General features: G+C 38.5%; 1 protein-coding gene across 1 annotated transcript in view; it reads right to left on the bottom strand.

Annotated features, from left to right (window-relative positions):
• Positions 1-700: 700 nt before the first annotated feature.
• Positions 701-16,140, bottom strand: part of snx17 (sorting nexin 17) — a 21,532-nt gene continuing 6,092 nt past the window's right edge. The window contains exons 3-15 of the mRNA XM_007552924.2: positions 15,243-15,360; positions 13,615-13,679; positions 11,459-11,569; positions 10,541-10,631; positions 9,901-9,988; positions 7,558-7,627; positions 6,321-6,413; positions 5,914-6,117; positions 3,258-3,386; positions 2,814-2,891; positions 2,386-2,460; positions 2,253-2,294; positions 701-2,122 (exon numbers count right to left, since the gene is read on the bottom strand). Of these exons, the coding sequence (XP_007552986.1) occupies positions 2,003-2,122; positions 2,253-2,294; positions 2,386-2,460; positions 2,814-2,891; positions 3,258-3,386; positions 5,914-6,117; positions 6,321-6,413; positions 7,558-7,627; positions 9,901-9,988; positions 10,541-10,631; positions 11,459-11,569; positions 13,615-13,679; positions 15,243-15,360 (1,284 nt within the window). The 3' untranslated portion in view covers positions 701-2,002. The remainder of the gene's footprint in view (positions 2,123-2,252; positions 2,295-2,385; positions 2,461-2,813; positions 2,892-3,257; positions 3,387-5,913; positions 6,118-6,320; positions 6,414-7,557; positions 7,628-9,900; positions 9,989-10,540; positions 10,632-11,458; positions 11,570-13,614; positions 13,680-15,242; positions 15,361-16,140) is intronic.

Here is a 16,140-nt window from a genome sequence, read left to right as displayed (position 1 = left end):
CCTCCTCCTGTCTCTGATTGGTTGTTTCTAACAGAGTGGCGTATGTCTGCAGATGGCAGTAGGACCACAGGGATTAGGCAGAGGAGCTTGATTTTTTTTTTTTTTTTCAGATTATCCTTATTTTATTGCAACATAGTGAGTTTTAATGTTTTTTATTTTAAAAATCATTAAAGTTACATACTGCAGTTTTAAGTATAAACCAAAAAGGTGAAATCTAAAATAAATTGTTCAACAAACTGGTTTATTTCCACCGGTTTTGGCATGACTGCCGGGTAAAAACAATGTAAGACGAGTCACACGGTCAGTGAATCTTTTGAGTTTATTTTAGCATCTGGACATCTGATGATTATTCATGAATTTTGACATTTATGTTGAAATGACACCTATGGGGAAAAAAAATAAACACTAAGATTTGGCACGTACACATTTACCAACAATCAGGATCTTGCAGCGCTGTGAACTCTGAAGTGACGGGTAAAGGAGAAAAAAAAAAAAAAAAAAAAAAAAGACCTCGGTTGTTATTGACCTATCTATAAAAAGCAGAGGGGAGTAAAAAGAATCAAAGCAGCCGAAGGATGAAAACATTTACATCATTTGTCGTTCCAGTTACCAGTAAGAATAAAGCTGTTGATCCGTTGGCACTGATTTACATTTAATGGCCTCATAACTCACCGAGACAACAGCGGCGGCATGATACTTTGTTTTTTGTCGTTTTTTTTTTTTAAATCAGTGAGATATGGTCAATCTGTTGCCTACTCTGTAGAAACTTTGTTCATTACAGCAACTGTGATTACACTAGCCACTTCGAAGCACCATTCTTTTTAATTAAAAACATTCAACATGATTGAAACAACCAACAAATCACAATAATTCAAAGAACATTCCCCTCAGGATCATTTGTCAGAAAACAACAAGACAGAAAAATCACGATAAATTTGTAAACACTTGATTTAAACCAAGACGTCCCCCCCAACATCACGTAAACATGATCAACGTTGGTCCATGTAGACTTTGTTTCATACAGCTTAGATTATATTTAAGCCATTCGATTACAATAAGCAATGATACAGATATTAGTACATGTTCAGAATGCTTACTTGCAAGTACAGAATATAAAAAGTGACATTATCATAATTTGTTTTTTTTTATTATTTTTGTGCAAAATGCTTTAGTAAACTATAATTTGGCATTAATGAGAAACCTTGAAAAACCTGCAAACAAAAACTAAATAAAATGGATTTTCATGTTTTTACCGTCACACTTGAGCCTCAGCTCAAAAATTTCAGCTCAACTGTTAATACTGTGCAAAAATGATGGGCAAGCAGCTCCACCAACTTGATTAACCTTCCATCAACTTCTGCAAGATTCTAGTTGTTTGAAATGTTTGCTCTCAACCTACGGCGAGTGACAAGTTAAGGCATCGGACTGCTTCCGAAGGCAGGAGAAGTGACACCTCTTCTAACTGGACTTTTTTTTTTTTTTTTCATAATTTGGCACAAGAGTAGCAGGAAACATTTTAGAAGCATTTTAAAAGCCAAACACCGATCTATATGGCGAACCAGCTGGTCTAAATTTTCTGTAGTTGTGAGATATATTTTAACACATTTGCGACCACTATATATTCTCCTCCCCGTTCTGGGATATAATCACTAGTGGCAGGTCTGCACATTACACACACAAACAAACATTTGGCTCTGGTCGGAGATGGAGCATGCAGCCCACTTGAAATGTTTTCCTCATGTAAAAATCGATACAACTTAAAAAGTCTTAATGGAATGATTCTAACTAAAACTAATCGGGGCGAGCCTTTTAGAGTCTAAAAGAGCAAATGGCGGCGGAAGAGTAAATGAGAGCTTTAAGGCAGCAAGTTCTCCGGGAAGAAGCTACAATCTTGCAGACGTGGACCGCCTCGTGTGGATCGCTCGGCTCAGTTCAGCTTGTGATCTTTGTTGCTTTAGTCGTTACTGGTGAAGTGAAGAATGGAAGCGGGGCAATTTGCGCGTTACAGGTCATCATCGCCGATTCCCTCGAAAGCGTAGTTGCCGTGAAAGTCGTCGCCGCTGATGTCGTTTGCAGAGTTGGACGCACTGATCCCTCTGAGAGACACCGAATTCAGCTTGGTCTGGACAAAAATAAAAAAGTCAAACAAATTAGAGAGAGTGGTTGAATCTAGAAGGAAAAAAAAAAAAAAAAAAAAAAAACTTCTCTAGTTTGATGCTAAAAGCCCAGAAGAAGGACAGAGTAATACTCACCGACAGCTTGACAATTTGTTCTCGGCTCGGATCAGGGGAGTCCTGCGAGCCCAAAAACATAAGTTATTGTGAAAAAATATAACACCCAGCATTTATATCATCAAAACAATCAGCCTGCTGTTCCATTACTCACCAGTAGAGGGGGAGATTTCACAGCTTGCTGACTGTCAGACCGATGGATGGAGCCATTGTGTCGCCTTCTCAGCATCTGGAAAGACAGAGAGAGACAAAAAAACACTAAAATTTATAGGAAAATTTATTTAATGTTGAAAAATTAATTACCAATTAAAATGTTTGATGCTTACATAATCATACAAAAATAATTCACAGTCATCAACTGAAAAAAAAAGGTTCAGTTAATAATTTTGATGCTAAATAATTAAGGTTTACAGTGAAAAGGTTTTCAAAACCCAAAAGTAAGTACTATATTCCTGCATGTGACGAGTGTGTGTAAACTTTTAATTGTGTGCAAACCAAACAGTTTAATGAAAATAAAACCAAATCACTTTTGCACAACAGAGAGGACGTGAAACGTATCCATGCATTTTTATTAACGCAAACCTTCTTTATACTGCCACCCGACTTCTTCACCATCAACTCATCCACCATAGACTGAAGGCAAGTGCTCATCATGATTGCCTGAAATCACAAGTACAAAGCCAATTTTTATTGACAGAACAAATATAAAAAGGTACAGCCGTGGGAGTCATGACTCAGCCTTAATATATGTAATTACAGGAACTCGAGGCTAACATGCCAAAGTAATAGCGTTGGTGCACTGAAGAAATCCTTCAGCTTCCCACACAGACTTGGCCAATTTCTTTATGCGAGAGACGAGAACACAAACGTTGCTAGACAAGAGATCTGTCCTGCCGACAGCCATCACCGTCTACAATAACTCTTTGAAGAATCTGAATTATTATGAGTTACAACAACATTTAATTTCCCTTTGGGATCAACAAAATATTTTTTGAATTTGAATTGAGCCGACCAGGCTCCGTCTACCTGCTGGCTGGTGATGGTGACCCACTGGAGGCGATCCTTGCTCATTAGATACTCAAAGGCGAGCTCCAGCTTCACCTCACATTTTGTCGAGTTGCAGGGATTAGTCGTACCATTTGATATAGGGACTTGCTGCAGTTAAAAAAAAAAAAAAAAGAGAAGAAAACAACAGAACATCAGAATTTTATTTTGGGTTTATTTGTTAAAAATACAATCCAGAACACGAGCACAATCTGGAATGCAGGAGTTGCTCTTGAGACACCTCGTTCACATGTTTTTATCTACATCGCCATTTTTCAAAACGAAGTCGAAACTGTGTTTTTCTAAAGATCCCTGAAATCAACGCTTCAAGAAGCCGAGCTCCTCGCTAAGAACATTTCCTCTGAGGAATGCTAATCAGACTCACGAAAACACAACACCCAGAAGGAAAAGCAAACGCACCAACACGCACGGCTGTTTATATGTAACCTGACATTTAGCTATCGAAAGTGGCTGCAGTGCTGCATTAAATGAGATGCTTGAGATATTTTGCTGGACAGGAAAGGGCTCATTAAAATGACTTTGACCTCTCAGAGTGAGCGGAGGAATTAATCACCCTGCTGGGCAGCGTCAGGACTCTCCGTCTGTAACCAACCAGGGCAACAGGCTTTTTAATTTCATGTGCTGCCGTGTGTGGAGCTCTGTGAGCAAATTTGGTACAAAATCTAAATAACATTTCTGATATGCAACTGCTTGCATATTAATGCAATGCAAAAGTGAACCATCCCCATTTGAATACAGTGCTGCATCTGCAAGTGTTTAATGAATTAACAGTGGCTATTTTTGTCAGAGCAATAGAAAGGTAGAAATTTCGACGATTTTATTTGCTCAGTATTTGTCATCGCAGATTTTTCTTTTTCTTTTTACTACAACTATTACTGAAACCCCTGAAATGGAGCAGTGACCAGAATTGGTTGATTGTCAGTCAGAAACTCAGATATCTGATCGCTTGTTTTTTCTTTTTTTTTTTTTTTTGGTCACAAAAAAAAGCACAATATCAAGGCGCTAACAAGTAGCAACAACAACAACACTCTTTTGGTGTGGAGGTCATTACTGAGTGAAGACTCAAAGTTAGCCATTTTTAGTACCGGTGAGGTGGATGTAAATGAGGTAAGAGGAAGCATACAGATCTAAGAAGCTATTTAAAAATGAAATGAATAGTTTCCACAGAGGAATGTCTGCTGATCACTCAGCCTGTTACTTCTGTTAGTGTGACGCTTTACAGCAAAGCTGCTCTATTTTTTATTTTTATTTTTTTGCTTTTAACCCCCATCAAAGAAATGCTGGCAACCTTTTGGAAATCTAGATCAAGGTAAGAATCTACATTCTGTAAAATTCCTCAAGTTCTATTAAAGTCGGTGCGTGCCGAAAAACAATTATTTCCCCAATTTTTCTATTTTAAATAATCTCAACAATTAAAGCTCCTGCTGTCAGCCTGTCCTAACACCCGTTGAGTTGGTTATTGACTCAGAATCATCCAGTTGGCTATTGCCAATTAACTGGTGGATCTGTCAAATTGGGTCCTTTGATAACTTTTCATGCGCCAATTTTAGGTGACTGTTGGTACAACGCCTCAAAAACAACAAACACGTATTTTTTTTCTTCTTTGCCAATATCCCCAACATTACAACGCCTCTGTTCCATCTGAATGAAAACATTCAACTTGTCCTCCGTTCTTCTCTCTTTAGAGTCAGTCATTCAGAGTTTTGTCTGTAATTCGCAGTGTTCGTGTCTCGCTCGTTCATCTGCGCACAGAAAAAACGTCAGAAAACTCTGTACAAGACCCCTACTTAGATCCAGATTCTGCCTGCTGCCCACCATTTGAGGAGTTCTGCTACAGGGAATACACACAGACCACTGTTCCCAGTTAGTAATCCTAATTGATTGTGCCTACTGCTAAATAAGACACAGTTTAGGATGTCTGTAATCAGTGACTCTGTGTTTAACGAGTAAAAACCCTCTTTTAAAGCGACTGCTCTCTTTTAAACACAGGGTGCGATGTTGCCTCTGCGTCTAATGTCAATACCGACGGCTCAAAGCAGGGAGCCGAGAAAGACATTTTCCATGCCGTATCTAGAAATATCAATCTGTTTATCTAGAGATATTTAGACCGGAAGGGATTCCTCAAATGTTTTAGACATAACAAAATCAGGTGGTTTGGGGAATAAACCAACCACTTCATAACTCTTCATGAATGAGAAATGGCTTCCATGGAGAAATTTTTGACTGCGCGGAAAGTCAATATTTAACAGGATGCAGGTGTGCACATGTTTTTCTTCAAAGATGAAGAAAAGATTTCATGACTAGGGAGGATTTATCTGCAGACTCAAACCCCTGGTGGGCCTCAAAACCAGACAGTTCAGGTTGCACTTGGGGGAAAAAAAAGAAAAAAGGAAAGAAGAACAAGAAGGAAGAAAAAAAACAGGAGACTGAAAAGAAAAGATAGCTACGATTTGGCTGTGCTTGCCTAAATGACAAAACTTCAATATAAAAAAAAAAGTAAAAATGAACTAATTATTCATGAAACTTGGCACTTTAGAGAAGTAGCAGCTGCCAAATGTAAAAGAAAGAAAACACACAGAAATTCTCAGTGGGTTTCACAAACACAGGTTCCACTTACAGACGACGTGACTCGCCAGCACCTCATGCGCGTGACCTTGAAGCTTCCCTCCTTCATCTGCTCGTTGGGCAGCTTGACGTGGAAATTGAGCTCATTGTTGCCGGCGCTGACAATGACTTGGCAGCCCTTCTCGGGAAAGTCTGTGACGCATGGGTCAAACTTTAAGTAGCCGTAATATTTCAGGGTCTGGCCAAGATGGATGAACTTAAGGAAACACAAAAAAAAAAAATTGAAACAATTAGAGGCAAATATAAATCAATAATGGGAAAACCTGGGTGAAATGCAAGCCAGTATCCACCAGAGGCAGTTTTGTCCTCAACAGATTTACAGTTGGACGACGTTTTTGAGTCTCGGCTGGACTCGGGTGACGTTTTCAGTGAAAAATAATTTTAAAGAGAAGCCCTTACTTCCTTCTTGGAGCCTTTCTCTTGCAGTGATTTTAGCTGCCTGTGCTGGTCTTTGTTGACGAGAATCCAGCCTCGCTCGATGTCAGACAGGGTCTGGTGAAGCAAGAGGAGGAAGATAAAGTCCTCTGAACAGAATAAATCAGATTGGCCTTATTGTCGCACTGGAAGAATTGCCAACTGAACTGTTCAGGTGGGGGAAATCTCCACAAAAGATGAACAAATTCTTACATACAAAAGAAACTCTTTGTCAACTTGATTTCTTTCTTAAAAATTGTAAGTCAGCACAAGAGGTATTCTGGACTAAACGGGTCAAAACAGAAACACAAAGATTTCAAGGTGCTACACAGACAAAAATAAGCTGACGTCAAGTTTGGCAAATGAAGGGACACAGCAGATGAAGAAAAGGAGTTTTCCACCCAAGGACAAAGCTGTTTAATCGTTTTTTGGGGTTTTTTTTCCCCCTCCATTTGGTTCTGGGAGCTGGCAGGCACGCAGTAGATTAAAAAGCAACAGATGCTAAATGGAAACACAATCAGGTCTTATCTAGGTTTTTTTGTTCTTTTTTTCTATGTGCTACAAGAAGAACATTTGCAGGATAGTTTCATACTTTTCCAGACTGAAATTTCCTGAATTATTGATGTTCCCCTCCCCCAAGAAACATCTACCAATGTTGATTACTGCAGAACATGCAAAAACCAACAGACTGCAGGGAAGTAGCTAAACAGACTGACAGATGGACGGATTGTGTAGATGGATGAAAGAAACAATTTAAGAAAACACCTCATGCCTTATACGAGTTTGTGGTGTAGAGCTCACAAGGTTTTCACCTTTTTCTATGAGCCAAGATCTATTCACAAAACTTTAAGGTGCTTGAGTAACAGTGCATCTGCTTCCCTTAGCCATTAAAACAAAAGCACCTTTGAGTAAAGAGATAAACTCGAGCTCTAACGTGATTGATGAAGGAAAAAAATACAGACATGGTAACTATGTGCGTTTTTTTGGGGGGGGTTTTAATACAACACCAACAAAGAAAAACATTTATTTTGTCATCCAGGAAGTAGAAAAGGACAAAGTCTGGAAAGAAATAATTTTTTCCCCCCTATGACATTATGCTCTTTTTTTTAATATTTATCCAGACATCTTTTCCAGGCACTGGGGAAGCCCGGTGTTTTCAAAACAAAGCTTGGAGCTGGGCAGAAAATAATAGCGTATTCAGAAAACTTATGAAGGTTCTCACCTGGGCGTAAAGCAAATTCAATCCAACTCTGTTGTCCATTACATCACCATCATACGCCATATCCCAGTAGCTGATGAAAGACATTTTTAAAAGAATAACAGTTTACCATACAGAAAATCTCAAATCATCACCAACAATTACAGCTCACATTTTTAAGGGGAAAAAAAAAAAAAAAAAAAAAAAATCACCAAAAGAGAAGATGAATGGTTCAATTTGGACACAGGTGTGCTTCAAAGGGGTTTAAGCAGATTGAGACACTTACAAATTAGAAGAAAAAGACACAAACTCTGTTTAAAGACAGATCAAATGCTGATGCAAATAGATACGATATGCAATAATAAAAATTAACCGATTATGGATTTGATGTTTTCCTTCGAAAACATAAAAATCACTTCTGAAACGACTTCTCTGTGACAGATAAAGGTCACGCGTTTGATTATTAGTCATTTTTTAAGCTTATCAAAATGTGCGTTCCTTCTGACATTTTTTGGCAATCCTAGAAAAAAAAATATTTAAAAGGGGTCTGGAGGAAAGGAAAAAAAAAAATCATACTTAAGTCAATCATATGAAAGAAGCAAAGACGTTTGAGCAAAGATGTGACGGCATCAGAAATTTAAGAGAAAGAAAGAAGAGCAAAACAAAGTGAAAAGGAAGAGAGAGTGTAAAGGACTGCTGTGGTTTTAGTTGCTATTAATTCTTTATTTTTACAACCAATAAAAGCAGTAACATGACAAATATAAAAACAGTGTTTTGTAGGCAAATCCTTTTCACTTTTTATTATTTAGCGAAGAGAACTTTCTGATCCGTTTTAACCTCAGCCTAGCCTGTAATCTCATACAGGGAGGGGAGGAGGATCTGTTTATCCTCCTCCTCAACTTGTTAGTTCTGCATTCATTCTTCCCTCACTGAAACTAGGTCAACAGGACTGAGACTTTACTTCGGGGAAAAAGAAAGTAAACATCCTGTGTACCTCCAGAGTCCGCAGGAGGCCTGGTAACCACAGAATAAACTCCCAAGGAAGTTAAAATAATACATTGTGTTGACAAAAGGAGAAGTCAGACTTCGGACTGTACAGAGAAATGTGGATTTGTTCCAACCCAGGGATGTTTGCTCATGTTTTTTTTAACTTTTATAATATGCAGCACAAGGCATAGCGACTAAATATATTCAGAGCGGTTGAGGAGTTTCCAGTAAGCTAAAGAAAACATGGAGAACCGCTTGTATTTTAAGTTGCCCAATTAATCCTGTAGCTATCAAATGAGTTGATGCCAAGCACTTTGTATGAGTTTATTATTTTTTTTATTTATACTTTTTTTTTTCACATCTGTAAGCCGTTTCTGATTTTCATCAAATAGTGACGTACAATTCTGGGCAAATTTGTTCTTCAGTCTGTCCAAAATAATGTTCCATTTTTTTTAATTGTACCTTTGGAAACCTAATCATTTTGATTTTAAGAAGAGAGAGTCTTTCTACTGGCTACCCTTCCTATGAACTATACTGTTTAGTCTTTATATTGTCATGAATTTGAACTTTGGTCGCATTAGAGTTTAAGGTCAACTAATTACATTTTAGAGCATGTTGGAAACAGTCTGGGCGTGGAGGTTAGGCGATGTTCATTTTTCAACCATGTGAATCATTACTTCAAAATGGAAGTGCAAATATATTTTACCATAAAGTCAGAGCACACGTTTCCTCTTTTCCACAGTTGTGAGACACTTCGCCAGACCAAGTGTCCAAAAATTTACATTTGAACACTTAAAATTTAAGAATTTTAAATTCAATTGCAATTCATGGTGAACATATATAGAGTGGCGTGCATCTCTAGATATCACTACCTCCCATTCTCTGTGCAGAAGAATGCGAGAGTTCTTCATGCACCTTTAAGCCTCATTTGTGGTAAAAAGTGTCAATGTAACAGGAAAGAGCTACAAAATTAGATCAAGTGGTCATGACAGACTTTGTTGGAGTAACTGCATACTGAACTGAAAGAGGAAGCCTGCGACTTGGAACAAAAGGTCATCTCATGTCACTGTGTTATCTTTACTTCTTTTAAGTCTACCATGAAAAACACTCTCTTTCCACCACTGATAAATATGGACCAGTACAGAAAACGAGTCTCTTCAAATTATCTGTCGCTTTGAGAATGACTATAATGACAGATTTGCAGCTTGAACTCTCTGGTTCGACACAGATATGAGTTTACCAATAACAATTTAAAATAACACTTCGATAACACCGAGAAAAACGATATCCTGCTTAATTACAGGATCAGACAATCAACTTGGAGCACAGAGTTTTTCTGAATGACATGATGAAACTCATAAGGAGAACAGGTGCTTTTACCTCTTTCGTAAGATTATGTGATAATCGGAGCTCTGCAGGCTGGTAATCGATACATAAGGCAACTCAAAGTCCTGAAGCTTCCGGACAACTAAAAGGGACACAGGGAAAAAGAAACGGTGAGGGTCGAAGGCATCTTAAGTCTCAAGGACAAGAATAATGATGGCACCCATAAACAACCAGGTGTGGCAGGAAACCATCTGGACTGTTCCCAGCTGGGGAAAACCTGCAAGAATTCAAAAGTGTGTCCATTCTGCTGCTTTAATGCCGTGTTTATCCCCACAGGAAGGTGGGGCAGATCCATTTCTCCCTGTTCCACCAAGTTTCACCACTTAATAATAAAATCCCCAGCATTTCAAATCAGATGTTTGGTCAATTAAAGCGTTTTTAAAGGAAGATGCATACAGAAACTAATCCTGGTTTATACTGATGCTGGGTAATAAAAACAAACAAACAAACAAAAAAAAAAACCTGATATATTTCTTAAATATTTATAGCCAAAACCAAGCAGATAAAATTAGCACCAGAAATATTTCATTTTAAACACAAGGTAAATTTAAACAGATTTCCAGGAGCATCGCTACCTTTTAACCAAGGATTAGGCAAAACAAAGTATAAGTAGGATAATTGAAATGTAACTCACATGTCAAGTTTCCATCCACCCCTTCTCGGACCAAGAAGAGACTAAAATATCCCACGAGGTCGTCTGGAAGGTCGAGCTTTACTGCAGCAGCCTGATGAAACATTAAACAGGTGAAACGGGTAACAATTTAGATTATAAACCATTTCATATCGTTCGTAAGTGAAATTTTAAAAAAAAGCCACCATTTCTAAACCATGATGCGAGTATTTTGCCTGATATGCAATACAGATGTACAAAGTTATTCTAATGTGTTATAGTTTTAAAGCTGTGGAATCATTCAACTCATGCTTAGTTTTGGTACAACATGTTCGACTTTGTTCTGTGAGTCATAGTCATGTAAGCAGAGGTTAACTGTGGTTAAGCTTTTATTTAAAAAAAAACAAATAATCAGAGGCCAAATTCCACAAACTATCCAGAGGTGAAACAGAAATGACTTATGTTGTGCTAATGTATGTTTTTAAGATCTGAGTTGAAGAAGACTTAAGAAAGGAAAATGAGAAAATCATGATGTGCCGTAGACTTCAATACAATAAGGATGCTTACATTTTTACATAATATGTGTGTCTGTGTTATTTATCATGGATTTTGGTTTGTTTGCCGTCTTGACTTATTTGGTTCATCGATGAATTTTAGTGATTTCGGCTCAGGCACATCATTGATTCACGTTTAAAGCGCACTGAGAGTCTACAGCATGTTCTCTGGGGAAAAAAAAAAAGGCCCAATACATGTAAAAGATCTGACACGAAGAGGTCAAATTCCTGCAGATGAGGACACATGAACAGAGGTGAAACAGAATAAAACTTATCAGCCCCAGATGACGCTTCGTTCATCAAGACGCCTGCCCCCTTTTCCTTTCAAATCCTTCCAGACACAGATGGTAGCATAAGGAGAGTGCATTAAATAACGTTCCCCGCTTACATCGAGAACGTCCTCCGTCTGATCCGAAGTCAGGATGTTGACCGTAACCTTCTGACCGTTAGACAGGCAGATGTCCAGCGCCGCGTCTTCTGTGGGAATCTGCTGAGTCTCCTGTGGGAGCGACACAAAACAATCCAGGCGTTAATTCAGCTCCATGGGTTGGCTGTGTGTTTACATTCCAGCCTTTCACAAGTAAAACCACACTGAGCCAAATACATGAAACACACTGCGGGCTGATAAACAGCCATTGGAGATGGAAAGTAAAAAACTTTCACTTCCCGGCAAAACTACAGTTCTCCTCATCTGCTACAGTTGATTTCTGTGTTTATTAGGAACAAGAAGTTAAAAGTCTCTGGGACATAAAAATATTCTACATCCTTCAGCACCACTTGTTTAAAAAAAAAAAAAAAACTTAAGTCAATGTATGCTATATGTATTTGAGTCTGTATATGAACTATTAAAAACTCACAACCCTGAACTTGTGTACATATCGATATCATTTGAAAATGTCATCTAGGGTTAAAACGATTAATTGGATTAATCAATTGTTGAAATAACCGTCAGCTAATTTAGGAATCAATTAATCATTAACTGGAGTATTCAGACTCAAAAAAGCCACTTGCTGAAATAAATACTCAGTAAGTAAGCCAAAATTATAGAAAAATGTATACGTTTTGCTTCAAGATAAAAATAAAAAAAAAAACAACTTTAATATGTTCTACACAGAACTCCTCAAATAAAAGGGTTTTAGCTTCGCCTGGGTCAAATTCTGAATAAAATAAAATATCATATTAGGGACCTTTTGCTATCCATTTATTAAATCGGTTAATCAAAAAAATAAATAAAAAAAATTAACAGATCTGCCCTACACTGTGTTAATGTTCAGAAAAGCAAAAAAGGCTGAGCTTTTTACATGTTATTAGAAGAATAGATTTTTAGCTGCAGATGCATAACTTGCTACAAAATAAATTTAAACTTAACATTTTGGGCAAAACCTTTATGCGGAATAGTTTTTGAAAGATCCAAGCCTCTTTTAGCGGATAATAAAAAATAAAAAAACATTTAAAGGCACGTGGAGCCTTTGTTTACAGAGCGAGCCGAGGTCCCGGCAGCTGGACCCACCGGTGGGTCCGTTGGGTTCTAGGGGTAAACAAATGTTGCTGTTGCATTTTTAGGCAAGAATTTTTTTTTTTTTATTATTATCCGATTAATCAATTGTCAATATAAATCGAAATAGTAATCAATTACTTAGATAATCACTGGTTTCAGTGCTGAAATCATCACAGTGCAGAGCTGAAGACGGGCTACGTGTTAGAGAAATCAATAAAACATTAACACACACGACGGGACTATGTGAGCTTCTGACTGTCCCTGAAGTAGATATTAAAAAGACGACAGCTCCTGCTTCTTCAGCCCTCAGGCGGTCTCTCATCACCTCCTCTCAATTATCTCTCATCTTGCCTTATCCCTCTGCAGGGAATCTCAACCCAACCCCCCCAACCCAAAACTGCAGATGAAACGCCTACAGTGGGAGGTCAATCATCTCATGTTCTGCACCTACAGCCCCTCTGTCTGACTGGCGATATGCTCAAACATTTACTAGCGTGGTGATATAAGAGAAAAGGAGGCCAGACTGGGTTTACATGGCTTTGGACGAATGAATTTACCCACAAAGGTGAATCACAGTCTGGCAAATACGTGTCACCCTGCGTGTGCAGCCGTATAACCTTTCATTTGAAATCTGTTTATGCTCTTACGGTCTCAATTCCTTCAGCTCATTTTCAGGGGCTGCACAAAGAGTTGTTTGGCAGATGCCGTCGAGGATGAATCATCAGATTCACCCTTTTCTATTTGGCTAAGACACACGAGCTCAAAAGGATCCAGCTCCCCAACGTTAAACAACTATGGTGACATATTTGCCAACAGGCAGGTCTCGCAACGATTTCCAGCCACATGCGAGGCACACGTCATCTGACACATCTTACCCACAGGTTACATCTTGAGAAGGTGAGGCGACAACAAGAGAACAAGACATAATAGTTTCTGCTACTTGAGATGAAAACAAAGGGGGGCGGGAATCCATAACTGTTGAGTCAAAATTATGTGGCGTGGCAGAAACGGGATGAGTCTAGTGACAAAAACAAGAAAACACCAACCTGCTGTGCTTTCCTCAAGAAGCTGTTAAAAAGCTCACTGGCTCCCAGCAAAGGATGTTGTCGAACTGCAAAAAGACGACAGAAGACAAAACTTTGATTGCAATTAAAGACTAAACTCTTTATTCGGCTCGAGTGATTTCTGTCAGCAATAGAGAAACATGTTTGATTATTCAAGTAATTAGTCAAGTGTGTTTTCAGAATGTTGTCAAAACATGTTTAGGTGGGGCGACTTCCTCTTTTCTTCTTACATCACGATTACACTCCTTGTACCATGCAACTTTGTGCTTTTGCAAGATCTCTGTCAATCATTATTGGACATTGGAAAGAAAAGAATAAAATAGATTTTTTTTTTCATGCTCCATTCCTAAAATAAAAGATTTTAGTTGCATAAACACTCAAGTATTTACTTGCCAAGCTTCTACAATAGCGAGGGTGAGCGTGACGGCCCATTAGCCATTATCCTTCAACAAATTAGTCGAAACATTTGGCCAAATGCGAAAGTTTGGAGCCCTCTGAGTCAGTCAGAAGAGGTTGTGTTTACTGCAGCCAAGTTTCCATAACTATGTAAAAAGCCATGATGTAACCAAGTGGACTTGTGGCCAAGAACACCCTGCGTGTGTGTCCGCGTGTGTGTGTGCGCGTGTATGCTCCCAGACTATGAGCAAACACACATTGGAACAACGCTTCGTTGTTCTGCTGTAACTGCCGGTGCTTGAGGATTAAAGTCGCTGCTTTGCACTGCTGCCAGTTCTGCATCTTTATATGGAGCAAGTTCACCTCAACCTGTTTAAAGAATCTGGATAATATGCCTGGAATCACACAAATATTTAATTTGGGCTTTGAAGAGAGTCCTTAAGCATATCATAGGGAATGTTTACAGAAACAAAATTAACTTGTAATGAGCATTTGAAATATTTTTAATGACAATAAGAGGGACAAAGATAAACAAAGGCCATTTTAGATCACAGATAATCACTCAAGGATTTAACTTGGAACTTTTTAAAAAATTTCACAATAAATGAGTGTCTCCATTTTTATTTTTATTTTTTACTCTGACCACATGTGGCGTAGTCTGTCTGTCTGTCTGTCTGTCTGTCTGTCCAAACATTTCAAATTACTGAGATCAGTTTGTTCATAACTGAACTGTCAACAGCAAAACAAGCTCTCATGGTAAAATGTGAACTTTCACAATAACAACAGGAATAATTTAAGTTGTGTTGTGAGAATGGTTGGAAAAGCTCTAGCATTAAAGCACGGAAAAATTACACCACGTTTCATCAGCACTACACTTACGATATTTATGGTGCTGTGCTTTCCATTTTTATTGGCCGTAACAGATATTTTGTGAAAATAAAGAGTTTCAGCAGATCAGTTTTAATGTGATACTTCAACGCTTGTTAACTAGGTTACAAAGTTACTATTGAGTTCTGACGAGTCACCTAAAATAAGCTCTACAATCACTGACTCAATCTGGTACAGGATTGGATCAGAACATTCACAGCAGAGAAACGGAGGCTGCGGTGCAACCAAAATCCAAACAGTAGTAGCATATTTTTTCAGTCCCCACATTTATATTTCATCTAAAATAAAACTTCTTTTCAGTCAGAAATCATGACAGAATAACTCACCAGCCTGCATATATTTCTCCAGCTGCTCTCGCCTCTGCTCCACCTCAGCAGGGGTCAGAGTGAAGATCTTCTTTGGGGGGAAGGTAGGTACCACATTGCTGCCATATTCCTTTTTTATCTGGGGGGGATGCAAATCAGAAGTGGTTCAGCTCAGACAGGTCTTAGAAACTGCAGCCTACATAGATGGGCCTTTTTACGAATAAACAAGACTATTTAGAGAAATTCTGTCTGAATCTTAGGGAAGCCAGGCAGTGGCAGAGGCGGTCTCTTCAGTTAAAATGATTCAAATTCATTGCTATAAACAGATAGATTCAGGCGATTTGTGATGAATCACAGAATTATTTTAAGATTTTTTTTTTTTTTTTTTGAATAAATAGCTGTGAGTTTCCGTGCATACCACGCAAACTCACATCTGGATTCCCGAACGCCTGGCGATTCCAAGTTTACTTGGCCTTCCAGCGTCTTGCCTCATTTTCCATTTTCTATCATCTGAAAGCTGTTGCTTTAAAGACTTCCAAGTCCTAAACTAAAACCTCGCAAATGCAGAATCGCACACCAGATGCGGTCTAATTCCAGCCTGTACGTTTCCTCGGGCAAAAGCTGTACATCCCAATTAAGTGACATGTTTTAAGAGTGTAAAAGCACCCTGGTCCCAACTCCCACACATACAGCAGCATGGTGACAGAGGAACATGGTGAGTGAGTGCAAAAGAGGAAGGATGGAAATTTATACCTCAATATTGCCTTGTGCTATTTTCAGCTCGACAGAGGCAGCACAGGTTGAACGTACAGTTAAGCTCTTATATCAGCAGAGAAAAATCTCATGAACACCAACCAAAAAAAAAAAAAAAAAAAAATCTGACCTGCAAAATACAAGCTCATTTAGGATCCCTGGAGCT

Source organism: Poecilia formosa, unplaced genomic scaffold (genome assembly GCF_000485575.1).
Source record: "Poecilia formosa unplaced genomic scaffold, Poecilia_formosa-5.1.2 Scaffold53, whole genome shotgun sequence".
Taxonomy (NCBI): Eukaryota; Metazoa; Chordata; class Actinopteri; order Cyprinodontiformes; family Poeciliidae; genus Poecilia; species Poecilia formosa.
The sequence above is the reverse complement of the archived record's forward strand: the minus strand, read 5'-3'. Positions and strand labels throughout refer to the sequence as shown.